The following is a 27,510-nucleotide window of genomic DNA, read 5'->3' as shown; positions in this document are numbered from 1 at the left end:
GCCTTTTGTGGACATCACAGAAGTAGAAACTATCTAGAAACTTCTAATTGGTACCCACAGGCTGCTGGGTCATGCCTACACTCTGAGTCTGGCTGCTTTGTTAGTAATAGACCAGTCGTGTTCCTTTGGAGCAAGGATAATTCCTTAATAAGATAATAAAGTAAAACTGTTCCTATTGAAGATGTGATCACAACCCAGAGGCTTTATGCAAATGAGCACTGAGACCCACATCCCTGGCACAAAGGACGGCCAACTCCCACGGGCTAGGCAGCTGCAGCCACTTCCACAACAATAGCCACATTGTCTGCCGCTCACGGTGACTCAGACGAAACCACAACTTTAACTGGCTTGCACCCGAACACTCCATCTTTCACAATATTTGACTTTGTGCCCACTTTCTTCTTTCCTTTTCTTCTCCATATGCCTATTATATCATAAGTACATAATAGAACACACAACAGACACTTGCCGGAAGACTGACTTCTACAGCAAACTGGAAAGCGTGCACACACAGGTTCTTTTTTTGGCAGGCAGCCAGGTCATTATACAGCTTGACCAACTGTGAAGGTTTCACACATTGAAAAGACCTCCTACTTCATCATTTGCTTGAGAAAAACTTGCAGTGGCCCCCAAATGGCCTTGCATCTGTGTTCTCCCTGCTCTCAGCTCCTCCTCCCAAACACCTGTAATCCCAACCCATCACTCAAGAGTCATTTCAAGTGCCACCACCCCCAGAGTGACTGGCCTGTTCTGTCACCTTCTGCTACCCCACCCTCGACCCCTCTGGACTCCCACTGTGCACAGAATATAGGGTTCCAGACATATGAAGGCATATTAGTAAGTCACTTATTTATTGACCTGTTTGTCTTCCCCTCTCACACAGGAAGACTTTGAGGCAAGAACTCTCCTTTCCTTAACATCTGTATTCTCACCTCTAGTCTTGGGCACAGGAGCTGCTGCTGCTGCTAAATCGCTTCAGTCGTGTCTGACTCTGTGTGACCCCATAGACGGCAGCCTACCAGGCTCCCCCATCCCTGGGATTCTCCAGGCAAGAACACTGGAGTGGGTTGCCATTTCCTTCTCCAATGCATGAAAGTAAAAATTGAAAGTGAAGTCGCTCAGTCGTGTCCGACTCTTAGCGACCCCATGGACTGCAGCCTACCAGGCTCCTCCGCCCATGGGATTTTCCAGGCAAGAGTACTGGAGTGGGGTGCCATTACCTTCTCCACAGGAGCAGTCTTCAATAAATATCTGTTGAGTGAATAAATAAATTCACACTGGACCTCTTTGCTCCAAAAGTCGTACTGTGACTGGTATGGACAGAAAGCCTCACAGCCATTCCTTTACAGGGCCTCTCACTTGCAAATGTGAGCAGCGGTTGATTTCACGTGTCCTTTTAGTTATATCTAAGTGTCCCACCCTCTGCAGGGGAGAGACCTGAGCTCCCGCAGGCAATACTCCAGTTAGGAGGCCCTGAGCAGTTTCTTATCTTGACTATAACACAGAACAGCCAGAGGAGTAAGTCTTCATCCCAGGCATATTCTACAAGCAGTGGCTCCTTCAATGTGGGACAAAGGAAACCTTGGAAGCTCCATAAACCCTCAGTCTGTAAGGATTAGTCTTGGACCAGAAGCTGCCTATCCTAACAAGAGACAATACTTCATCAAGTTGGAAGTGAAGAAAGGTTTACAACCCCTCGTGGATAAAGTCTTAAGATATCTTGCTGCCCTAACAGTTTCCATGCAATATTCCTATTCTGCCAGTTGTTAAGCCAAATGGGGAATATATGATGGTATAAGACCTTAAAGCAGTAAATGCGTCACTACTGTGTAATGGTCCCTATACATCCCTTCGTGGCCAATCCTTATATTAGCCCAGATCTCTGAGGATGCTAAATGGTTTAACTGTGCTGGATCTCTAGAATGCCTTTTTTGCATCCCAATTCATCCATCATCACAATATCTGTTTGCCTTTGAGTGGACTAACCTTGACTCAGGCCAAAGGCAACAATATACCTGGACAATATTGCCTCAGGAGTTTCGGGACAGCAAAGGTCCATCTAGTCAAAGCTATGGTTTTTCCAGTAGTTATGTATGGATGTGAGAGTTGGACTATAAAGAAAGCTGAGTACCAAAGGATTGATGCTTTTGAACTGTGGTGTTGGAGAAGACTCTTGAGAGTCCCTTGGACTGCAAGGAGATCCAACCAGTCCATCCTAAAGGAGATCAGTCCTGAGTGTTCATTGGAAGAACTGATGTTGAAGCTGAAACTCCAATACTTTGGCCACCTGATGTGAAGAGCTGACTCATTTGAAAAGACCCTGATGCTAGGAAAGATTGAGGGCAGGAGGAGAAGGGGACAACAGAGGATGAGATGGTTGGATGGCATCACTGACTCAATGGACATGAGTTTGGGTAAACTCCAGGAGTTGGTGATGGACAGGAAGCCTGGCATGCTGCAGTCCATGGGGTTGCAAAGAGTTGGACACAACTGAGCAACTGAACTGAACTAAACTGAACACTTGTTTGCCCAGACCCTTGGAAAGTAAATAAGGGAAATACACCCAAAAGAGGGTACTATGCTACAGTACATAGATGCCCTATTAATATGAAGTCCCTCCATGGAGGCTCAGATCAAAATATCATTGAAGTCCTTCATTTCCTTGGGATCCAGAGTTAGAGAGTCTCTCAGACAAAGGCATCAATCTCCAAAAAACAAGTTAACTATCTGGGATATATTATAAACCTTGGAAGTAGACAGTTATCTCCAGATAGAAAACAAGCTATATTAGGCCTAAGTGTTCCAAAGACAAAGGAACATCTCTATCTTTTGGGGCATGGTAGGATTTTGTAGAATTTGGATTCCAGGATTCAGGCTTATGGCTAAGACCCTGTATAAAGCTGTTTAAGGACCAGATACAGAACTGTTACTTTGGAACAGGGAACAGGAAAAGACTTTTAATGGTATCACGTAGGGCCTCACCAGAGGCCCAACTCTCAGTCTTCCCAATTTGAAGAAGCCATTCATCTTCTATGTGGCTGAAAAGCAGGAGACAGCTCTGGGGGTCCTTATACAGAAGCTAGGGGAAGTTCTTCAGCCTATAGGAGACTTTTCCAAACAACTAGACTCCATGGTTGAGGCTGGCCTGGGGGCCTCTGGGAAGTAGCTGCCACAGTTTTATTAGTGGAAGAAGTTAACAAGCTTACCTTTGGACAGCAACGGAAGTCCAGGCCCCTCATCAAGTGCAAGGGATCCTAGAGATAAAAGGCCACTCTTGGCTAACTGAAGGCTGCCTTATTAAGTACCAGGATTTGCTCTTTGACTTCCCAGAGCTAACCTTCAAAACTTGCCATCCTCTTAACCTTGCTCCTTAATGTCTGCCGAAAGCTCAGAGCTAACACATTCTTGTCTCAAAACCATTGACGGAATGCCTGCAGGTCTGACCTAGCAGATGAAGCTGCGGGAAAAAAAAGGAAGAGTGGTTTACTGATGGTAGCAGTCTCATTAAAGATGGAGTCAAGAGGGAGGGTGTGCCATCGTGAGCACCCACAGCACCACAGAAGCAAAACCCTGACAGCTCTAACCCGAGCCTTAACCCTAGGGGAAGGAAAGGTTGTAAATCTACATACAGATTCAAAATATGTCCTCCCTGTTTTACATGCCCATGCAGCTACCTGGAAAGAGAGAAGACTTCTAAATGCAAGAAATTCCCCTATAAAATATGGGGCTAAGAGTTTACATCTCATAGAGACGGTTCAAAAACCAAAACAGGCAGCTGTCATCCACAGCTACAGGTATCAAAAGGGAACTTCTCAAATTTCCCAAGGAAACGACGGGGCAGATCAGAAAGCAAAGGAAGCAGCCCAGATACCCAAAACCAAAAAGGCATTAATCCCATCCCTTATCCCTTTTAATGTTATACCCAGGCACTGGACTTTAGGAGAGATCTGGGCATGAGACAGAGGTGGGACCTAAGGGAACAGATGGCTGGTGGCATATAGGTCAGAAGTTGCTCATATATCTCTCTGACCAATGAAAAAATTATTAAAGGGTTACATGATTCTCTCCATCTGGGGAGAGATGCAATGTCTATGACTGTTTTCTGACTTTTTTTTTTTTTTTTTTTTTTTTTACAGGGAAAAGGCTCCCAGAGATGATTAAAAGAGTTACTTGGGCCTGTGCCCTCCGTGCCACCCATAATCCAGGAGATAACCTCAAGCCTCCCCTCTTAAGCCCAGTCCAATGTGGTGGGACTTACCCAGGAGACAGGACTAGCTAAGTTAATAGATTTCATTCAGATGCCCTCTTTCTAGGACTTCAAATTTTTATTACTTTTTATGGATACTTTTACTGGATAGAGAGAGGCTTTCCCCCACTAGAACAGAGGAGGCAACTGAAGTGGGTAAGGCTCTCCTAGAGGAAATTATTCCTAGATTTGGATTGCCCCATCACCTCCAGAGTGACAACTGGCCTTCAGTTGCAAAGGTCACTTAACAGCTTTCATGGGCTTTAGGAAATAAATACCACCTCCATTCATCCTGGAGACCACAGTCCTCAGGGGAAGTAGAACAGGCTAAAGAAAATCTTGGGCAAACTCCATCAGGAAATGTCTGAGTCATGGCATCACCTGTGGCCAATAGCCCTCTTAAGGGTCAGGGCAGCTCCTAAAGCAACCACCAAGTTAAGCCATTTTGAAACAATATTTGGAAGGCCATTCCTTACTCTGGACATGTTAACTGACCCAGAAACCCAGGCTCAACTTAAATACATTTTAAACCTAGGCCGGGTCCAGAAGGCAATACAAGAATATGGCAACAGAGTGCAACCCGCTCCAGATGATAGTCCCAGGTACCCTGTTGTAATCCCTGAAAGACCTCGAAAAATGAGTCCCCGGTGACCAGCTTCTCTCAAAACAGAAGGGTTCTTACCAGTCTTTCTGAGCAACCCTACAGCAGTTAAACTCCAGGATGTCACCAGTTGGGTTCATCTGTCTAGGATTAAACCTGTCTCCACTGATACATTACAGGAACCTGAAGACCCACATTCCAGCCATCCCTGAGAATCCACCCCTTTCTCCAAATCTCCACAGGATCAGGGGGACTCAGAACAGACTGAAAATTCCAGGTGGATGAGTGAGCCACTCATCCAAGACTTGAAGCTCTTATTCAGAAGGGACAAAAAGACTTCTTAGCCTCTTGCTAAGTACCTGTAGCCACTATCTTCCTCTTGCCTTCTGGTACTCCAATCTACTTACCGATTAATTGAGATGCTCTGGTATATTTAGATAACTATTGTCTTTTTTCCTCTCACCTTCACTCTTGGCATTTATTAAACTTCTCTGCCCATGCTGGATAATTTAATTATGATCCTGACTGGTGCAACTTGTTCTTTAGTCGCTAAGTCGTGCAACTACCAATTGCCTTAGCTTTTCTACACCTCTGCAACTAAGACCTTTTTAGTCCAGGAAGGACTTCGGCCACTGATGGGAAGAACTGACTCATTGGAAAAGACCCTGATGCTTGGAAAGATTGATAGTAGTAGGAGACAGGGGCGACAGAGGATGAGGTGGTTAGATTACATTACCGACTCAACAGACATGAGTTTGAGCAAACTCTAGGAAAAGGAGTACATCAAGGCTGTATACTGTCACCCTGCTTATTTAACTTCTATGCAGAGTACATCATGAGAAACACTGGGCTGGAAGAAGCACAAGCTGGAATCAAGATTGCCAGGAGAAATATCAATAACTTCAGATATGCAGATGATACCACCCTTATGGCAGAAAGTGAAGAGGAACTAAAAAGCTTCTTGATGAAAGAGAAAGTGGAGAGTGAAAAAGTTGGCTTAAAGCTCAACATTCAGAAAACGAAGATCATGGCATCTGGTCCTATCACTTCATGGGAAATAGATGGGGAAACAGTGGAAACAGTGTCAGACTTAACTTTTTGGGCTCCAAAATCACTGCAGATGGTGATTGCAGCCATGAAATTAAAAGACGCTTACTCCTTGGAAGGAAAGTTATGACCAACCTAGACAGCATATTCAAAAGCAGAGACATTACTTTGCCAACAAAGGTCCATCTAGTCAAGGCTATGGTTTTTCCAGTGGTCATGTATGGATGTGAGAGTTGGACTGTGAAGAAAGCTGAGTGCCAAAGAATTGATGCTTTTGAGCTGAGGTGTTGGAGAAGACTCTTGAGAGTCCCTTGGACTGCAAGGAGATCCAACCAGTCCATTCTGAAGCAGATCAGCCCTGGGATTTCTTTGGAAGGACTGATGCTGAAGCTGAAATTCCAATACTTTGGCCACCTCATGCAAAGAGTTGACTCATTGGAAAAGACTCTGATGCTGGGAGGGATTGTGGGCAGGAGGAGAAGGGGGCGACAGAGGATGAGATGGCTGGATGGCATCACTGACTTGATGAGTCTAAGTGAACTCTGGGAGTTGGTGATCAACAGGGAGGCCTGGCATGCTGCGATTCATGGGATTGCAAAGAGTCAGACACTACTGAGTGACTGAACTGAACTGAACTGAACTGGGAGATAGTGAAGGACATGGAAGCCTGGTGTGCTGCAGTCCACAGGGTCACAAAGAGTTGGACATGACTTAGTGATTGAACAGTCCAAGGAGGCAACAGGTTCAGTCCTTCCATTTTAGAAATAGAGAAATATGTGGTCTCTTATTTCTTATCTGGACAGGGCCAAAGTTCCTCTCTCCATTGTCCTCCTATTGATATTTTGGAGTTTGTGTCCACAAGGACCCAACTCGAATTGCTTACCATGGGTGGGGGTAGGGTGGATCTTTCTCCTGCTTCATATTCTTTTCTCTTTCATCTCTTTCTTCTTGTCTTTTTTTTTTTTAATGTGCATTCCTAGTAGCTTCTCTTATTTATCCTCCACATCATAGATTTCAGATAATAATTCTGCTTTTGAAGTTTTAGACTCTGACACTTCACACATTTCATATTAGGTCTATCTGCATCTCTGATCTCAACTAGCTCCAGTTCAGTTCAGTTCAGTCATACAGTCATGTCCGACTCTTTGCGACCCCATGAACTGCAGCACGCCAGGCCTCCCTGTCCCTCACCAACTCCTGGACTTCACTCAAACTCATGGCCATCTAGTCGGTGATGCCATCCAGCCATCTCATCCTCTTTCGCCCCCTTCTCCTCCTGCCCACAATCCCTCCCAGTGTCAGAGTCTTTTCCAATGAGTCAACTCTTTGCATGAGGTGGCCAAAGTACTGGAGTTTTGGCTTCAGCATCAGTCCTTCCAAAGAAATCCCAGGGCTGATCTGCTTCAGAATGGACTGGTTGGATCTCCTTGCAGTCCAAGGGACTCTCAAGAGTCTTCTCCAACACCTCAGCTCAAAATCATCAATTCTTCGGTGCTCAGCTTTCTTCACAGTCCAATGGTCACATCCATACATGACCACTGGAAAAACCATAGCCTTGATTAGACGGACCTTTGTTGGCAAAGTAATGTCTCTGCTTTTGAATATGCTGTCTAGGTTGGTCATAAGTTTCCTTCCAAGGAGCAAGCGTCTTTTAATTTCATGGCTGCAGTCACCATCTGCAGTAATTTTGGAGCCCCAAAAAATAAAGTCTGACACTGTTTCCACTGTTTCCCCATCTATTTCCCATGAAGTGATAGGACCAGATGCCATGATCTTCGTTTTCTGAATGTTGAGCTTTAAGCCAACTTTTTCACTCTCCACTTTCTCTTTCATCAAGAAGCTTTTTAGTTCCTCTTCACTTTCTGCCATAAGGGTGGTATCATCTGCATATCTGAAGTTATTGATATTTCTCCTGGCAATCTTGATTCCAGCTTGTGCTTCTTCCAGCCCAGTGTTTCTCATGATGTACTCTGCATAGAAGTTAAATAAGCAGGGTGACAATATACAGCCTTGACGTACTCCTTTTCCTATTTGGAACCAGTCTGTTGTTCCATGTCCAGTTCTAACTGTTGCTTCCTGACCTGCATATAGGTTTCTCAAGAGCTCCATCTTCACCTCAATTTACTCTTATCACCAGCTGTTGTCCTGTGTCTCATTTTTTCCCCCCCGAGTCCATTTTTTTTAAATTATAGACAACAGAAATCAGATACTGTCGAAAATATATGTGTTTCCTGTAAAGAAAAACCTTAGAATGCATGTTTTGCCTTTGTATTTAAAATGTACTTGACAGTAACTGGCTTGCCACATTCTCTTTACCCAGCCCCCAAATCAGTTATGATATTTTTGACTGTAGGAAAACAAAAACCTGAAAAACAAGGGCATTTATTGTTTAGTTTGTGAGAAGACCAGGTTGAATTTGGTGTCTCCAAGGATTCACACTCTACCCATCCATCTGTTCCTGCCTGCACAGAGGGCTGGCTTTTGTCCCCAATCTGTCACCATATGTGCCAGGTGGATGTCACAGCTCCAGGCGTGAGATGCTCTCACAACCAGATTCACAGTGGAGAAGGCTTAGGGCAAGGAGTTATCCCCATGTGCCTCTTTCCTCTTATCATGGAGGGAACTTTCCAGCAGAACCTTGAAAGATGCTGGCGTTCACAACATGCTAACCCAAAATTCAACACCTTGGCATGTTGAATATTTCATGTGAGAGGTACTTTCTGTTATACCCAGAGGAAAAGAAATCCTTATCTCAGAAAGCAAAGGGGCACCAAGAAGAATTTGAATGAATAGACTTGCTAAGTTTCCCCTGGTTTACTACACTTACCTCATATTCCTGTCATATTTTCATGACAAAGCATAAAAATATTCAGGCTTAATCATTTCTTTGAGCTTTTATTTCCTTATGAAGGTTTCCATGTCACATAAAACTTACATTAATTAATTATGGATGCTTTTGTGTTAATCTGTCTTTGTTGGTTTAATTTTTGGACTCAGTCACAGGCCCTAAAAAGGTTGAGGATAACTTTTTACCTCCCCACAAAGACTTATCCTCATGTCTCATAGACCAGAACCAGTGTGTTCCATAGTCTAACTTGGCTGCAAGAGAGAATAAGTATCTGAATCTTCTAGTTCCCTAGTTGGAAAAGACAAAGAAATAAAAGGAAGTTGGGATAGCAATTAAGTTTTCTGTGTCTGACACATCTTACTATAACCACCCAGTTGCAGTTGGAAATGTTCTTAGTTAGACTTGAAGGAGAAGTTAATGTGCACATACACTAGCCACATTTCTGATGCCTGTAAGTTATTTTTCTGGTGGGACCCCACTGAACTGAGAAAGGAATTTTTTCCCTTCTACTTTTTGGTCCCTTGACTGTGAACAGGGGATAACATCTCTGCATTGTATAAAGCAAACTTTCTTTTTTTGCTTGTCAAAAACAGTACATGCAAAACTACAACGTCTAGAATATACCACTCCAGTGGCTCATCTGAGCGTTGTCTCTTCTTAACACTGATTTTCACATTCTAGAATACCACTGTCCTTCATTTGTCTAGCCAGAGTTGCTAAAATCTTGGAAATTGTAGCCCCTAAGAGATATAGATGCTGGGAGGGATTGGGGGCAGGAGGAGAAGGGGACGACAGAGGATGAGATGGCTGGATGGCATCACTGACTCGATGGAGGTCAGTCTGAGTGAATTCCAGGAGTTGGTGATAGACAGGGAGGCCTGGCGTGCTGCGATTCATGGGATTGCAAAAAGTCAGACACGACTGAGCGAATGAACTGAACTGAACTGAAGAGATATAGAATGGGAAGGGACGGTGATAGGATAGGGTGGGAAGAATTAGACTATGGAGCAAAACCTTCTGACCCTCTCAAAAAAGCAGCTCCAAGAGGTCTGTGGAAATGTCATACTTTGATCGATGAAAATTCTCTCAGCAGGGATGCTCAGTGACAGTTTGTGGAAAGCTAAAATATCACTCCCTGTTTTATACATTGGGCTTCTCCAGTGGCTCAGGAGTAAAGAATCTGCCTGCAATGCAGGAGCCACAGCAGATGTGGGTTCAATTCCAGGGTGGGGAAGACCCCCTGGAGGCAAGGCAACCCACTCCAGTATCCTTGACTGGAAAATCCCATGGACAGACGAGGCTGGCGGGCTACAGTTCATGGGGTGGCAAAGAGTCGGACACAACTGAGCAACTAAGCACAGCACAAGTTCTAACCCATTGATAAGTATATCTGGCTTTAATGTTATTGCAATTTTTCAACTCTTCCCATCTTTTCAAGAGGATTTTCAATAGACAGTTAAGAGGGGGTGAATCTGGAGAACAAACCAACAGCCATTCATCCAGAGACCTCTGACATCTCCAGGAAGGAGATTCTCAATCTGCGTGAATTATGGTAAGTGAGGGACATTTGAAAACTGATAAAGTCTTCAAAAAGAATCTTCATCCCATCAATGCTTACTAAACATTAGGAAAAATAGTAACATACACATCTGTCCTTCAAGATTCCATACATATGTGTAGATGTGATGAAATAAAAGGTTTTAATTCAAAGTGTGAGTGAATGCAGAGTATCTGCCTGCCATTCTATATTTTCTAATCATTAAATGTAAAACTGTCAAAACTATTACGTGAGAATTTGAAATTGTTTTTCTATTTAAAAAGGAATCCAGGGAGTCAAAAATGGTTGAAAGTCATCCTCAGTGCTTTAAAAATTCTTTAATTAAGGAAATGAATGGGGAGAAAATAATATTGTAAAGCTTGTGGATGTAAAGTTCTTAGGAAGAGCACTTTATTTACTAAAAATGGATACCTGGATGGCCACCTCAGGGTTAAGGGAAAAGGCCATGGGTCATGTTGATAACACAGAGGTGAGCCATGGGAGGGAGAGAGAGAAAGGGAGAAAATGCTAAGAAGCACGAATTTGTGTGTGTGTGTGTGTGTGTGTGTGTGTGTGTGTGTGACAGAGAGAGAGAGAGAGACACACACACACACACACAGAGCTCAAGAAAGAAAGGCCAACAGAACCCAGAAATAAGACAAATGAAAAAAAAAAGTCAGGAGAATTTGTCAACTTGTGGAGGATGGGTAAGGATGAGGAATGAAGATAAGAGAAAAATAGTACAAGAGGTTTGTAGCTTCTAGCAAAAATCAGTTGACAAGAAAGTCCCTAAGGTGGATTTGACGGGAGAATTGTATGAATGTGTCCACCTAATATTTAATTGCACTATAGCCCTCTTCAGATTGTCAGTAAGAATCTACCAAGAACTTGAGTGAATGGGATTTGACTATATGAAGGAAAGGATTGTAATCCATGCATAGACTAGAAGAGGGATAAGAGAAAAGACCAGCTTTGGGAAGCAAAGGGCAAGAAACCAGGGTAAATAGGAAGTTGGTGCAAAAAGTGATCAGAAACCACTTTCTGATCCTAAGACTCACACCAGTACACTGTGTGTGTGTGAGGATGGGCAGAGCTGGGGAACAAAGAGGCATGTGATTTTAACTTTATGGGAGCTGGAGCTATTTTTGTTTAACTGTTAAAAGAATAGTGGGACTTTCCTAGTGACCTAGTGGTTCAGTTCAGTTCAGTCGCTCAGTCGTGTCCGACTCTTTGCAACCCCATGAATCGCAGCACGCCAGGCGTCCCTGTCTATCACCATCTCCCAGAGTTCACTCAAACTCACGTCCATTGAGTCAGTGATGCCATCCAGCCATCTCATCCTCTGTTGTCCCCTTCTCCTCCTGCCCCCAATCCCTCCTAGCATCAGAGTCTTTTCCAATGAGTCAACTCTTCGCATGAGGTGGCCAAAGTACTGGAGTTTTAGCTTTAGCATCATTCCTTCCAAAGAACACCCAGGGCTGATCTCCTTTAGAGTGGACTAGTGGTTAGGACTATTTATTCTCACTGCCAACGGCCCCATGTTCAATCCTGGTTGCACCACAAACTGAGGTGCAACCAAAAAATTAAAATAAAAGAATGGTAAGGGTTTAGAGGCATGCAGGAAGAGTTTTCCAAGACCCCCTAATTCCATCACCACTATCATCACTTTCGGAAACTTTTCCTGATTTCTGTAAACCAATAAGATCTTTTCTCAACAATTCCTTCTGTCATGTTACTTATCACACAAAGGTTTCATGACATGTCTCTACTTAACATCTTCAGATTCATTCACAACCTTCTTTCTCCTTCTTTGAACTCTGCTTTCATCAGACAAATATATTTGTAGTTCCCTGAATGTGCCATTCTTTCTTCTCCAAACTCATATACAAGCTATTTTCTCTGCTTAGAATGTTCTCTGTAAACTTATTGGCCTCAGTGATACTTTCTTGACTCAGCTTAGCCATACTGTCTTCTAGGATCCCCTGTGCACTACCAAGGCATATGTGTCTGGTCACCTCCTCCTGTCTACGTTTCTTGATCTCTTCTCTCTCATCGCCCATTGGTAATATGCATCTGCATTGCACAGATGTTACTGGTTTACCATTGGACCCAGGTTCTAGCATCATGTCTGATTCTAGGAGATGCTCAATATTTGCTAAATGATTGTCATTATTTAGATTCTTCTCTGTCTGATGAGTTGGTAAAACTTATGGACCCAGACAATATTTTAGATATTTTTATTTTTTACACTGAAGTATTTTGCACTGTACCTCTTACACAGATGGTCAATAACTATTGTAGAATTAGAATGGGCTTTAGTTTAACTCAACAAACACTTCACTCATTCACTAATTTAACAACTAAGCATGTACTCCATGGCAATACCATCTTGGGACACAGAGGGCAGACAGGTTCATCTGGATGCACAGTGCAATCATCAAGGTGGGCGCACTGAGCACCGTGCTGACACGTTTCCTAGGCTACAAGATGGCGTTACTTGTGCGTGTGCACATGATCCCTGATGGCAATACAGAGGAAAAGGCACAGTTCCTACCTCATATGAGCTATACGGTACTTTCTAAATAGCTAGCTCAGAGATCTGATAGATTCAAGAATATATATTTTAATCCAGAAATTCATAATCTTATAGAAAAAGACATATCATATAGAAACTTAGGGAACTAGTTAAAATGAAATGCAATGAAGTTCTGAAACAAGTGTAATGGGGACCCAAATTCACAGATCAGAACACGGAACAGAGCAGAAAGTAGAGACATCAGTGTTGGATGGTATTGTTGCTCAAGTACAAAACCCTGGCATGGATTTAGAATGTGAAAAGTGAAACTTTATTGCTCAGCCACGTCTGACTCTGTGCAACCCCATGGACTGTAGCCTGCCAAGTTCCTCTGTCCGTGGAATTCTCCAGGCAAGAATACTGGAATGGGTAGCCATTCCCTTCTCCAAGGATCAAACCCAGGTCTCCTGCATCACAGGCTGATTCTTTACCATCTGAGCCACCAGAGATTTATAACACTGAGGTTTAGCTCTCTAGGCTATTATCCATACTACATGGAGCAATTTGCTTTTCTCCCAAAGGTACCTCGGCTTAACACTGAAGGTACAGTTTGGAATCAGAATGCCTGGTTAGTTAGCAGCTAGACTCTGACATGTCTAGTTTAATCTTTCTGTTCCTCTGTGTCCTAAGGTAAAGATAATAATATCACATACCTCATAAAGTTATGAGAATAAATGAAATAAAAAAGTAGCTGGTGCACACTAGTAAGTGCTTAGTAACTGTTAGCTTTTGATCTCTTAGCTTCAGTTTCCTTATCTGTCAACTGGGGGTAATGTTACTTCATTGAATTACCCACAATAATCATTCAATAACGATTTGTTTAGTCTGAATGGAGTTTTGCCAAGAGAACGCACTGGTCATAGCAAACACCCTCTTCCAACAACACAAGAGAAGACTCTACACATGGACATCACCAGATGGTCAACACCGAAATCAGACTGATTATATTCTTTGCAGCCAAAGATGGAGAAGCTCTATACTGTCAGCAAAAACAAGACGGGAGCTGACTGTGGCTCAGATCATGAACTCCTTATTGCCAAATTCAGACTGAAATTGAAGAAAGTGGGGAAAACCACTAGACCATTCAGGTATGACCTAAATCAAATCCCTTGTGATTATACAGTGAAAGTGAGAAATAGATTTAAGGGACTAGATCTGATAAACAGAGTGCCTGATGAACTATGGACGGAGGTTCGTGACATTGTGCAGGAGACAGGGATCAAGACCATCCCCATGGAAAAGCAAAAAATGTAAAAAAGCAAAATGGCTGTCTGAGGAGGCCTTACAAATAGCTGTGAAAAGAAGAGAAGCAAAAAGCAAAGGAGAAAAGGAAAGATATTCCCATCTGAATACAGAGTTCCAAAGAATAGCAAGGAGAGAAAAGAAAGCCTTCCTTAGTGATCAATGCAAAGAAATAGAGGAAAACAACAGAATGGGAAAGACTAGAGATCTCTTCAAGAAAATTAGAGATACCAAGGGAACATTTCATGCAAAGATGGGCTCGATAAAGGACAGAAATGGTATGGACCTAACAGAAGCAGAAGATATTAAGAAAAGGGGGCAAGAATACACAGGAGAACTGTACAAAAAAGAGCTTCATGACCAAGAATCATGATGGTGTGATCACTCACCTAGAGGCAGACATCCTGGAATGTGAAGTCAAGTGGGCCTTAGAAAGCATCACTACGAACAAAGCTAGTGGAGGTGATGGAATTCCAGTTGAGCTATTTCAAATCCTGAAAGATGATGCTGTGAAAGTGCTGCACTCAATGTGCCAGCAAATTTGGAAAACTCAGCAGTGGCCACAGGACTGGAAAAGGTCAGTTTTCATTCCAATCCCTAAGAAAGACAATGCCAAAGAATGCTCAAACTACCGCACAATTGCACTCATCTCACACACTAGTGAAGTAATGCTCAAAATTCTCCAAGCCAGGCTTCAGCAGTACGTGAACCGTGAACTTCCAGATGTTCAAGCTGGTTTTAGAAAAGGCAGAAGAACCAGAGATCAAGTGGCCAACATCCACTGGATCATGGGAAAAGCAAGAGAGTTCCAGAAAAACATCTATTTCTGCTTTATTGACTATGCCAAAGCCTTTGACTGTGTGGATCACAATAAACTGTGGAAAATTCTCCAAGAGATGGGAATACCAGACCACCTGACCTGCCTCTTGAGAAACCTATATGCAGGTCAGGAAGCAACAGTTAGAACTGGACATGGAACAACAGACTGGTTCCAAATAGGAAAAGAAGTACGTCAAGGCTGTATGTTGTCACCCTGCTTATTTAACTTACATGCAGAGTACATCATGAGAAATGCTGGGCTGGAAGAAGCACAAGCTGGAATCAAGATTGCCAGGAGAAATATCAATAACCTCAGATATGCAGATGATACCACCCTTATGGCAGAAAGTGAAGAGGAACTAAAAAGCCTCTTGATGAAAGTGAAAGTGGAGAGTGAAAAAGTTGGCTTAAAGCTTAACATTCAGAAAACAAAGATCATGGCATCAGGTCCCATCACTTCATGGGAAATAGATGGGGAAACAGTGGAAACAGTGTCAGACTTTATTTTTTGGGGCTCCAAAATTACTGCAGATGGTGACTGCAGCCATGAAATTAAAAGATGCTTATTCCTTGGAAGGAAAGTTATGACCAACCTAGACAGCATATTCAAAAGCAGAGACATTACTTTGCCAACAAAGGTCTGTCTAGTCAAGGCTATGGTTTTTCCTGTGGTCATGTATGGATGTAAGAGTTGGACTGTGAAGAAAAACTGAAGAAGAATTGATGCTTTTGAACTGTGGTGTTGGAGAAGACTCTTGAGAGTCCCTTGGACTGCAAGGAGATCCAACCAGTCCATTCTGAAGGAGATCAGCCCTGGGATTTCTTTGGAAGGACTGATGCTGAAGCTGAAATTCCAATACTTTGGCCACCTCATGTGAAGAATGGACTCATTGGAAAAGACCCTGATGCTGGGAGCAACTGGGGGCAGGAGGAGAAGGGGACAACAGAGGTTGGCATCGCCGACTAGATGGACATGAGTTTGAGTGAACTCCGGTCGCTGGTGATGGACAGGGAGGCCTGGCGTGCTGCGTGCGATTCATGGGGTCACAAAGAATCGGACACGACTGAGCGACTGATCTGATCTGTTCTAATCTGAGCGACTGAACTGACCTGAACTGATGGAGTGCAATCTCTCTAACAAGTAAGTAAAACTTTGAAACAGTCTCTTACTGATAGCAAAGGAAGTAAAATGATACCTTGTTTCCAGCATAACAATTCTGCCTTTTCATACATTCCTGAACTCCTTTTTTTTTTTTTTTGGCAATAATGGGACTTAAATCACGAAAAATTCTTCCTGTGATTTTGCCTTTAGTTTTCCACAATTTTGTTTCCCAATAGAAATGAAACATTCATTAGCTAAGGATGTTCTTTCACAATACTAACTGATTAAAATTACAACTTTTCCCCATATTCTTTATTTATCATCTCTATTTTATTTCATGCCCTGTGGCCATGCCACAGGGCATGTGAAATCTTTAGTTCCCCAAGCAGAGACTGAACCCGTGGCCCCTGCAGTGGAAGGGCGGTGCCTTAATCATTGGACCACCAGGAAAGTCCCTCTCTTATTCTTAAAAAGCCTTGTACTTCTGAGGCTGAGATGCCATATATAAATTAGCATTGCACATGGCTCATAACTTGCACTAAGCATGTGGAAACAAGTGCATACAGGGGCAACACATTATAAAATAACAACAATATAAATAAAATAATATGGATGCAGCTAATAGCCACAGAGCCTAACAATGGCAGGCAGACCATCATGATTGTTTTTGAGAAACAATTACTTCCAGTTCAGTTCGGTTCAGTTGCTCAGTCATGTCCGGCTCTTTGTGACCCCATGGACTGCAGCACACAAGGCCTTCCTGTCATCACCAACTCCCGGAGTTTACTCAAACTCATGTCCATTGAGTCAGTGATGCCATGCAACCATCTCATCCTCTGTCATCCCCTTCTCCTCCCACCTTCAATCTTTCCCAGCATCAGGGTATTTTCCAATCAGTCAGTTCTTCACATTACGTGGCCAAAGTATTGGAGTTTCAGCTTCAGCAACAGTCCTTCCAATGAATATTCAGGACTGATTTCCTTTAGGACGGACTAGTTGGAGATTACTTCCAAGGGATGCACAATTCTACAATATAAATAATACTTGATTTTCTTAAGGGGGAAAAAAATATTCCTATAAGTCAAAAGATTGCATTTTTCTCCCTGATACTTCAGTACAACAGTATAAAGTGAGTCACGGTCAAAAAGAATGAAAGTTCCTAAAGTGAGAATAAGGTGATAAATTATTTTAGTCTATCTTGGAATGTGAAGTCAAGTGGGCCTTAGAAAGCATCACTACGAACAAAGCTAATGGAGGTGATAGAATTCCAGTTGAGCTATTCCAAATCCTGAAAGATGATGCTGTGAAAGTGCTACACTCAATATGCCAGCAAATTTGGAAAACTCAGCAGTGGCCACAGGACTGGAAAAGGTCAGTTTTCATTCCAATCCCAAAGAAAGGCAATGCCAAAGAATGCTCAAACTACCGCACAATTGCACTCATCTCACACACTAGTAAAGTAATGCTCAAAATTCTCCAAGCCAGGCTTCAGCAGTACGTGAACCGTGAACTTCCAGATGTTCAAGCTGGTTTTAGAAAAGGCAGAGGAACCAGAGATCAAATTGCCAACATCTGCTGGATCATGGAAAAAGCAAGAGAGTTCCAGAAAAACATCTATTTCTGCTTTATTGACTATGCCAAAGCCTTTGACTGTGTGGATCACAATAAACTGTGGAAAATTCTGAAAGAGATGGGAATACCAGACCACCTGATCTGCCTCTTGAGAAATCTGTATGCAGGTCAGGAAGCAACAGTTAGAACTGGACATGGAACAACAGACTGGTTCCAAATAGGAAAAGGAGTTTGTCAAGGCTGTATATTATCACCCTGTTTATTTAACTTCTATGAAGAGTACATCATGAGAAACGCTGGACTGGAAGAAACACAAGCTGAAATCAAGATTGCTGGGAGAAATATCAATAACCTCAGATATGCAGATGATACCACCCTTATGGCAGAAAGTGAAGAGGAACTAAAAAGCCTCTTGATGAAAGTGAAAGTGGAGAGTGAAAAAGTTGGCTTAAAGCTCAACATTCAGAAAACAAAGATAATGGCATCCGGTCCCATCACTTCATGGGAAATAGATGGGGAAACAGTGGAAACAGCGTCAGACTTTATTTTTCTGGGCTCCAAAATCACTGCAGATGGTGATTGCAGCCATGAAATTAAAAGACACTTATTCCTTGGAAGGAAAGTTATGACCAACCTACAGAGCATATTCAAAAGTAGAGACATTACTTTGCCAACAAAGGTCCGTCTAGACAAGGCTATGGTTTTTCCTGTGGTCATGTATGGATGTGAGAATTGGACTGTGAAGAAGGCTGAGCACCGAAGAATTGATGCTTTTGAACTGTGGTGTTGGAGAAGACTCTTGAGAGTCCCTTGGACTGCAAGGAGATCCAACCAGTCCATTCTGAAGGAGATCAGCCCTGGGATTTCTTTGGAAGGAATGATGCTAAAGCTGAAACTCCAGTACTTTGGCCACCTCATGCAAAGAGTTGACTCATTGGAAAAGACTCTGATGCTAGGAGGGATTGGGGGCAAGAGGAGAAGGGGACGACAGAGGATGAGATGGCTGGATGGCATCACTGACTCGATGGACGTGAGTCTGAGTGAACTCCGGGAGTTGGTGATGGACAGGGAGGCCTGGCGTGCTGCGATTCATGGTGTCGCAAAGAGTCAGACACGACTGAGCGACTGATCTGATCTGATCACTTCTACCTAAATTGTATAGAAAAATTAGTATATCACTGAATCATAACCATTTAGCAAATGCATAAATGAGCATGCTGTGATACAGGAAGAACAGCTTTCCCAAGGAGCCAAGACAGAAAAAAAAAGAAAAATAAACTCATATGACTTTACGTTTACTATAAAGGTAGTATATTTGGCTCAACATTTCAGCTGGGAAATACTTGGAGGGATTTCAGGTTCTGTGTCTTTTTTTTTTTTTTTTTTTTTTTGCCATACTGCTTGTGGGGTCCTTTTTCCCTGACTGGTGATTGAACTCAGGTCCTCAGCAGTGAAACCACAGGCCTAACCACTGGACTGCTCTGGAATTTCCAGAGGTTGGATACTTTCTGTTCCACTCCAGTACTCCTGCCTGGAAAATCCCATGGACGGAGGGGCCTGGTGGGCTGCAGTCCATGGGGTCGCTAGGAGTTGGACACGACTGAGCGACTTCACTTTATTTTTTCACTTTCATGCATTGGAGAAGGAAATGGCAACCCACTCCAGTGTTCTTGTCTGGAGAATCCCAGGGACGGGGGAGCCTGGTGGGCTGCCGTCTATGGAGTCGCACAGAGTCTGACATGACTGAAGCAACTTAGCAGCAGCAGCAGCAGCAGATACTTTCTGAGGGAAGACAGGATAGGGAATTATTCTCATTTGGCATTTGATCAAATAGCCGCTTGGAAAGCAGCCCGTTTCAACTCTTCTCCTTTCTCACACCATGACTTGGTGTACCTTTAGGTGGCTTTCTTTCATTGCCTTATTTTATTCGCTAACTCATCCACTTGCGGAAGGCTGTTCATGAGAAAAAGCTGAATTTGGGAGCCCCGATTCCATTCAATTTAAATGCCTGTGCTCCGCAACAAGAGGGGCCACCACAGTGAGAGGCTGGAGTACCGCATGGCAGGGTAGCCCCGACTTAACACAACTAGAGAAAGCCTGCACACAGCAACAAAGACCCAGCACAGCCAAAAATTAATCAGTTTTTAAAAAAGAACTAACTATTCTTCAACGACAAAATATCATCCCACACATCTATAGCAATTAAAAACTGCATTTTAAGATTGGCTGATTCACCTTTAATACATACATGGAAATTATTTTCCATAGTCACCTCCAGAGTGGACCCATTGTATTTTGAGTTCTGTTTTTCTCAGCTACTACAGGGTCTAGACCACTAAAAAGTATTCCCTAGAGAATACATAAAAAATATACCTGAGGGCTCCCAGTAGGGTCCTTCCAGCTATTCACCAGGCTTGTTCCTAAGAACTCAGTCACTCAGGTCCTGTTGGCAATCTTACTAGACAGAAGGGTGATGCTGAAAATACCTAACAACCACACCAAGGTACTGCCCTATCAAAATAGACATCGGCTGTAAGCCTGCTCGGGCACCCTGGTATCCACAGGCTAATTTCAGGCCCTCCAGGTCAGGGAACTGTTGGTGGCTCCTTGTCTGCCAAGCTCTGCCACCACAGGCTCTCATCAATGCATGTCTGCTGCTGTGGAGGCAGTCTAGAGGTGGTTTGTGACAGGCGGCAATCTTCCTTGACCTCTCGGGGTGACATGATATTAAAGGGGAAAAGATCCCTGCTGTGTGAGTCAAACACCACCCACCCAGATGGGCAGTGGAACAGCTCCCTCCATATTTGTTTAGAGGTTTCTCCCTCCCTGCTACATACAGTCCATGGGATCACAAAGAGTCAAACACGACTTACACCACCACCACCACAGGTCCCAGAGAAGCCATTTACCCAGGTCTCACTGCAACAAAACCCCTCAAATTTAGATTTTTGATATGATTTCCAAATAGGGTGAAATGTACAGACCCAGAGATAAGCAGATTGAAGAGAAAGAGGAGATGGTTATCTTTAAATTTGGTCATATTTTCAGACAAAAACATCTATAGTCCCTCATAAATTCAAATGTCTATAAATTCTGCCATTTCCTTGGGAATATCAAGCCATACACAACTTTTTTGTTTTTGCTGTTGTAACTGCCATTTACTTGTTAGATATACACGCTTTTAAAAGCACAAGTTTTGTCACAGGTTTTGTCACTTTTTCTTTTGATACATATATACTGTATATGGTTTATTTCGAAGAAGGCAATGGCACCCTACTCCAGTACTCTTGCTTGGAAAATCCCATGGACGGAGGAGCCTGTTAGGCTGCAATCCATGGGGTCGCTAGGAGTTGGACACGACTGAGTGACTTCCCTTTCACTTTTCACTTTCATGCATTGGAGAAGGAAATGGCAACCCAGTCCAGTATTCTTGCCTGGAGAATCCCAGGGATGGGGGAGCCTGGTGGGCTGCCGTCTATGGGGTCGCACAGAGTCGGACACGACTGAAGCGACTTAGCATATGGTTTATTTTAAAAATTTTCCCTGCTTTTTTAAAGGTATAGTTGATTTACAATATTATATTAGTTTCAGACGTCACTTTTTAATATGTGGAAAGCCTGGGAAAATGGGAATGGTCAAGGTCTGGGTCTTCCCAAAGTAACTTCCCAAAGTTGGTCTCACAGTCAAAGCTCTGTTATCAGGTCAAGGTGGTCAGTCTGACCTTCTCTTCTCTGATAACAAGTCTATTCCCCAAAGTCTTCTCAGTCTATCTTACAAGTAAACTTCTCCTTGAGCTGTCTGAGGAAGCCTGAGAAGGCTAAGCCTGACTCAATTCAAGAGGAACTGGTTTAGGCTAATTCTGAGGGCCCAAGGCTCACAGTAGGAGCACCATAAATATGCCCCAACCTCAAAAACATGACCTGCATAACCAGAGCAGTGATGGACCTGAGGTTTGCTAATGTGATCCTGACCCCGGAGCCGGCTCAGGGCCACAAGGGATGCGAGGGGAGCAGAGAAGCAGCCAGGCCACAGGGCTTTCTTTCTACACTTGCCCCCTTTCCACTAAACAAGTGCCATGTTTACCTGCCTCACATACTGACCATCTACTCAGACTCCATTTGCAGAAAGGAGTTTGCAGCTTTAAACACGTTTGAGGACAACCGCCCTAGTGCAGCCACCTCACTAGCAGAGGTGTGCATTTCATGAATCTCAGACTGCGGGACTGCGGCAGCTCAGGCTTAGAAGGGTCTGGGAGGGGGGGAAGTGCCGTCGATGTCGCTGATTCAGTGAGCCTAGTTCCAGCGATCTGGGTTCCAGTACATGGGGCAGCTGGATCTGCGGTGTGGAAAACATGCACTCACATAAATATTGTTCTGTTTCTGACCTTTTGGGCAGACCTGAGGAGGAAAAGCAGAGCGAGTCGGGTAAAGGAGGACTTAAGGAAACCCTCTTCCTAACCAGTTGTTGAATCATGAATTAGAGGAGCCTGGGAGACCCAGCTTCTGAGGTGGAAGAGCAGGCCCCGCTGGGCCACAGGCTGCCAGGGTCCGCCTTGATCAGCCACCCCCTGAACTTGGGCCAACCATACATCTTCTGGACTCCTGTTCTCCTTGTGTGAGGTGCTCTAGCCATCACGTTTCTCACCTCATCTGTATCTGTTGCTGGCTTTAAGTACCAAGATTTCAAATTGAGCTCAACCTTGCCCTACAAGGTCAATTATAACATGTCTATGAAAGCTGAAATGTTTACTAAAAAGCCATAACTTCTTGAAGATGAATTTAAATTCATTAGCTTCTAGCCACTGGAACAAAGCATTCCTTCCAGTTTAGAGGGTTTGGCCAAGGAAAACCTGCCAACCCTTCTCACTATGCACAATAGCATTAAGGGGTGCAATCACAGGGTTTTTGTTTGTTTGTTTCATTTTTCAGTATCTCAAATGCTTTAATTACCTTATCCGGGGTTTATAACTCATTCCTCTTTGTACATTGTTTTTCATCTAGGAATATAGAACAACTTGCTACCTTCAAACGCAGGAAAAGAAGGATCATTATTAAGCATATTTTAAACACTTGAAATTTCCTGCATGAAGCTACGGAAGTTTAAAATATAAAGAAGTTGAAAGAAGTTTTTGTCAAATATTTCATTTGACATCTTTGTAAATCAGACAAAAATACAACCCCGATAGAAGAGACAAACTAACTTGTCAAAACAGCTGAGTAAGTCCATACTGTGTGTTCATTATATACGTAGATCTGTATAATTGCCTTTGGGTACCAAGAATGCCTAAGACAATTTAGGAAAATTTATAAAAGTAATAATAAGGCTTGTATTTGTCTAAATATAAGCTACATATAGAACCCATCAAAGCTGTATTCATTAAGGAGTTAAGAAAAGCATTTAGGTTTCTTCTTCTACATGATAAAGATTCATTTAAAGTTAAATGTAAAAGACAATTGATGGTGTTTATTCATTTAGTGTTTCTTTTCAACAGTTTAAAGTTGTACTTTAAACTGACAGTTGTGTGTGTTCAGTCTTTAGAAGCACGCATTCTTGCTTTCCATTGCAAACTTGGACAATCTGACCTATTAAAAGGACACTATGCTTTCAAAGACATATCAAAACTAAATAGTCCGTTTTTTAGTGTTACTGTGGAGGCCCCTCTAGCATAAAGTTTGTTTTCAACTTCTTTGCGACATTTATCACTGACTCTATATAGTTACTGCTTTTGTGGCCATTACCACCTCAACTCACCCTCCAGCTCAATCTTGCGAGAATTCAGAAAGAACTTCGCCACTCTTTCTCTACTCCCCAATACAAGTTTCTTTTGTTTGTTCTTGGACTTAGATCACACTTAGAGAAAGTGGCAGCTCTGCTGAAGAGAGGACTGGGCTGTAGTGTAAGGGACCCCAGATATTAATTCTTGACTAGAAGGAGGGAATTCTTGACTAGAAAGAGGGCTAAGCTGGAAGAGGGCAGGGGAGAAGGAGAGCTTCTCCATTAACGAGGAGGCGTTGCTTGGTGCCTCAGTTCCAATGTAGATTCAATTCCAAGATCAGACAATCCCACCATGCAAACCTAAGCATATAGGGGACTTCCCCTGGTGGTCCAGTGGTTAAGACTCCACCGGGGAATTGGGGAACTAATACTCTGCATGCAATAAATAAATCAAATTAAAACAAATTCTTTTAAAAGAACAATTGTTAAAAAAAAAATAACTAAGTATATAGATCCATCCCAAGATGAAAGATAAATGCTTTTTGTATTTATTTGGTGGTTTAGATTATTCATGAAATTCTAATATATGGCCTGGGAATGTATTATATGATTAGAGGGAGCAGAGCTGAGAAAAGCAGAGGAAGGAGGTATTATTTGTGTCTGATTTCATTTCATATTACAACGAGTTCCTATTCCTTTGAAGACTAACTGATCGGGAGAGGCAACTAAATGTGGGCAGTGTGTTTGTGAAAATTGTAAATATGGAAGTGAAGAAGGGCATTTGATTTAGCAAAGTTAACAGAAATGAATGAAAACTTCTCCAAATTTCACCTCCAGAAGAAGTATTAAACAAACCTCAGTCTAAAATGCCAGTTTTAAAGAAAGCAGGAGCAAGTAAGCAGAGGTTTTAGACTGCAAACAATGCTCAAATTCATTACAAAAAGACGTCTGCTGGGTACTTAGAAAGAAAGTTGAATTTATTGATTATGTAACTAATAATTTTAGGAAGCCTCCTTAAAATGCTGGTTTTTAAAATGGTGGTTAGAATGTCCAATTGTTACAGATTATCCATGTGTGACAAGAAATGAAAAAAAAAAGTGTGTATGCGGGGGTGTGTGTGGGTGTCTTCATCGGCGCGATTATCTTGCCAGTCAATTTCTCCAAATGAAAGAGATTTATCCCTGATACAGCCCACACAGAGGAGGGGACCCGGCTTAGGAGTAGTGAGACTTCAGTCTTCACATTAGAGCTCCTTGTCGCTTCTCCCACGAGATCCTGTCCCCTTGTCTCCAGGCACCTTGCACGCTCACGTGGACACACACAAGCACACACACACACACGAGTGAGACACGCGTCCAGCGCGCTCCTCTCGCGGTCCCCCAGCCAGACTGCCTGGCTTTACCTCGCGCCCAGGGAGGATGCGGGCCGCCGCTGGCTCTGTCGCTGCCATCAGTCTCCGCCGCTCGCCCCTTCGGTTTCAGCAGACTGGGGCCCTCTGCGTTTTCAACAGGTACCATGGTCACGTAGAAGTTACAGCCGTTCCCTGGGCACCAAACCACCCCGACTTCCCCAACTGACACGAGCGGTCACTTTTCCCATAGTTGCATGCTAAAGAAAGGTGGGGAAGGAAAAAAAAAAAAAAAAAAAAAACTTCGAGCAAAGCCAATGTGATTTGTGACCAACTTTGTTTCTATTTCCGAAAGCTTTGCCCTTTTCGGTGACACAGGCTGTTGCTATTCCAAGCAGCCTATCACAGGCAGTGGGAGGGCCGAATCTCCGGAGGATTGTTTTTGCCTGCAGATGCAGAGTTGGAAGCAAAGGATTTCAAGGCTTGGGAACCTGAGCTCTGACAGTGTTTGGCCCTTAGGTGGTGGGGAGCTCTCCTCTTCTTGCACCTTTGAAAAGAGGCAGAGAAAAGAAACAGGCAGATCCAAGTGCAAACTGAGGGAGGGCCTGGAATACTCCCAGATGGTATTAGTTAATCTTGCAGAGGGAGGAACAATTTATGCAGAGACACACCAGAAAGGAAAGTGTGTCAATTTTTCTGCAGGACTGTTGTTCCAAGAGTCATGACACTTAGAGAAATCAACAAAGCATGAAGCATAGTCATTGTTTCTACCTGATGTTACCCTAGGTAAACACCATACATACTCGCTCTCTCCAAGGCTTGTCAGACAAATCAAGGCCTGAGACCAAGTGTAGGCAAAGTCATAATGCACAGATTCTTTGGACTTTTTGCACCCTGGGGTTACAGCAAGATAATCCAGTTTATTTATGCATAGCTGTCTAAAGGAGGAACTGACCCTAAATTTCTTGTTGCGTTGCCTGATAGCCTGATGGCAGAAGGAGGGGCATTTCCAATTCCAAGAGACTAGACTTTATGGTCCATGGTGTGGCTGTGGTATTATCCAATCTGGAGCAAAATCAGGGCCTGAGAAGACGGACTTTTCCCCCCCTCTGATTTGTGACTATATTTCTATAAAAGGCCTTATAGAGTCATGACATTTTACCTTCAGTTATATACTTAGCAAACCATATTTCTTGAAAAAGCTTAGAGAAGAAATTGGGATCATTTTTGAAATTGGGATCATTAAGAGTAAAAACTAAAATTTATGGAGCACTAATGTGCCAGAAATTATGCTGAGGGCATTAACTCAAATGATTCTTTTTTGGGGAGGGGAGAAACTATGAGGCAGGTACCCATACTACAGAGAAGAAAACGGAGGCAAAGTGACTTACCTCAAAAATAGCAGCTAGCCTGTGGTGTAGCTGAGACCAGGAAGCCAGGTGATCTAATGCTATAACTCTTATATAATAAGCTAACTTTCAAGCCTTGTGCTTCTCTGATTTTCTTGGTTTCTGTCACTTTGAGCACTTCTTCACCTGAAGAAGATGAACTGCAGCTTTTGGTCCTTGTCATTCCTGTGGACAGAGAAACAAGTTCGTGCTTGCAGAGGCAGAAGCTGAACTGTGAAGAACTCACTTTCATCATTTTGGCTGGATCCTAACACACCTCTAAATCAACTTGTAATTTATACATTTACTTTGCTCATCATTAGATGTTTCCATGTATTTCTTTTCCTTCAGAGAATCAGGCAGCAAATGGAAACAAAACTGTGTTGATTCAACTAGTGTTTATCATGCACCTATTATATGTCAGCTGCTAGTGCTGGAAAATTAGTTATTTGAGTGTAACCCAGCCCTCTTCCGATTCAGAGGTGAGTGGTTCAGACTCCAGCAGATTAGCCTGTCCCCACTATAGAATGTGTGGTGCAGTGATGCTGTGGCTTGTATTTGTTCCCAGGATGTGTTATCATTGTAGGAGCAACAGGTTTTTGTTGTTTTGTTTTGTTTTTTTATCTTCAAGACACACTTATTCTAATCAGCTCTTGGTATTCTCTTGGCTTCTGTCTTCTCTCTGCTGGGAATCCATGACCTCGGCTGGGGACATGGTCTTGCGATGGATCAGCTGTATAATTGCTTTTGTTTAATGATCTCAGGCCCCGTGTCTCCAGCAGCTTCCTGGCACCATGGATGTGTTGGGGGTGTTTTCTGTAGTCTTTGACCAAGTAGAAGATAAACCTAATTCCAGAATCCCTTACTATGGTGAAGAGCAATTCAGCAATTCTCAATTTGCTTTCTGTAGCCGAACCGCATAGGATCTCCTAAGGCAGAAACCAAGGAGACATGCAAAGGAATAGCACACAATGTGACTGACCACATTGCTCCCAGTATCTCTAATTCTGTTCTTTATCTCACTGTTGACCCAGTGCGGGCCACTGGTTCTCCCCAGCTCTGGTCTGTGCTCACTTCTCTCTTTTAAACAGAGTAAAGTTTAGGAGAAAAAGTCTTTTCTCCCAGACTAATGGGAAATATTCTTCTGACGAAATTTCCTGAAGAACACTGTACTTCTCCTTCATAGTATTTTGTACACTTACTGTGATACAGTTTCATTATAGTTACAAACAGCAGTTTGATTCAACCTTCCTTTTTTCTGCTAGATCACAGGCTCTGTGACAATGGACTGTGTCTGTTTGGTTCATTATGGATATTCCAAGCTCCTGGCACAGAGTGAATACTCAGTAAATATTTGCTGGATGACAGACTGATTCCTGTAAATCCAACTAACTTTAGCATGACTAGAATGTAAGCCCCATGAGGGCAGGCCCCTATGTCTACCCTGAGCATTCATTCATCTCTATGTCC

The 27,510-nt window shown here is 43.0% G+C and overlaps 1 protein-coding gene across 1 annotated transcript in view; it reads right to left on the bottom strand.

Annotated features, from left to right (window-relative positions):
* Positions 1-25,005, bottom strand: part of SLC2A12 (solute carrier family 2 member 12) — a 72,579-nt gene extending 47,574 nt beyond the window's left edge. Inside the window, exon 1 of the mRNA XM_006059288.4 lies at positions 24,707-25,005. Coding sequence (XP_006059350.4) covers positions 24,707-24,821 — 115 coding nt within the window. The 5' untranslated portion in view covers positions 24,822-25,005. The remainder of the gene's footprint in view (positions 1-24,706) is intronic.
* Positions 25,006-27,510: the final 2,505 nt, after the last annotated feature.

Source organism: Bubalus bubalis, chromosome 10 (assembly GCF_019923935.1).
Source record: "Bubalus bubalis isolate 160015118507 breed Murrah chromosome 10, NDDB_SH_1, whole genome shotgun sequence".
Lineage (NCBI taxonomy): Eukaryota > Metazoa > Chordata > Mammalia > Artiodactyla > Bovidae > Bubalus > Bubalus bubalis.
Note: the sequence above shows the minus strand (reverse complement) of the source record. Positions and strands in the feature narration are given on the sequence as shown.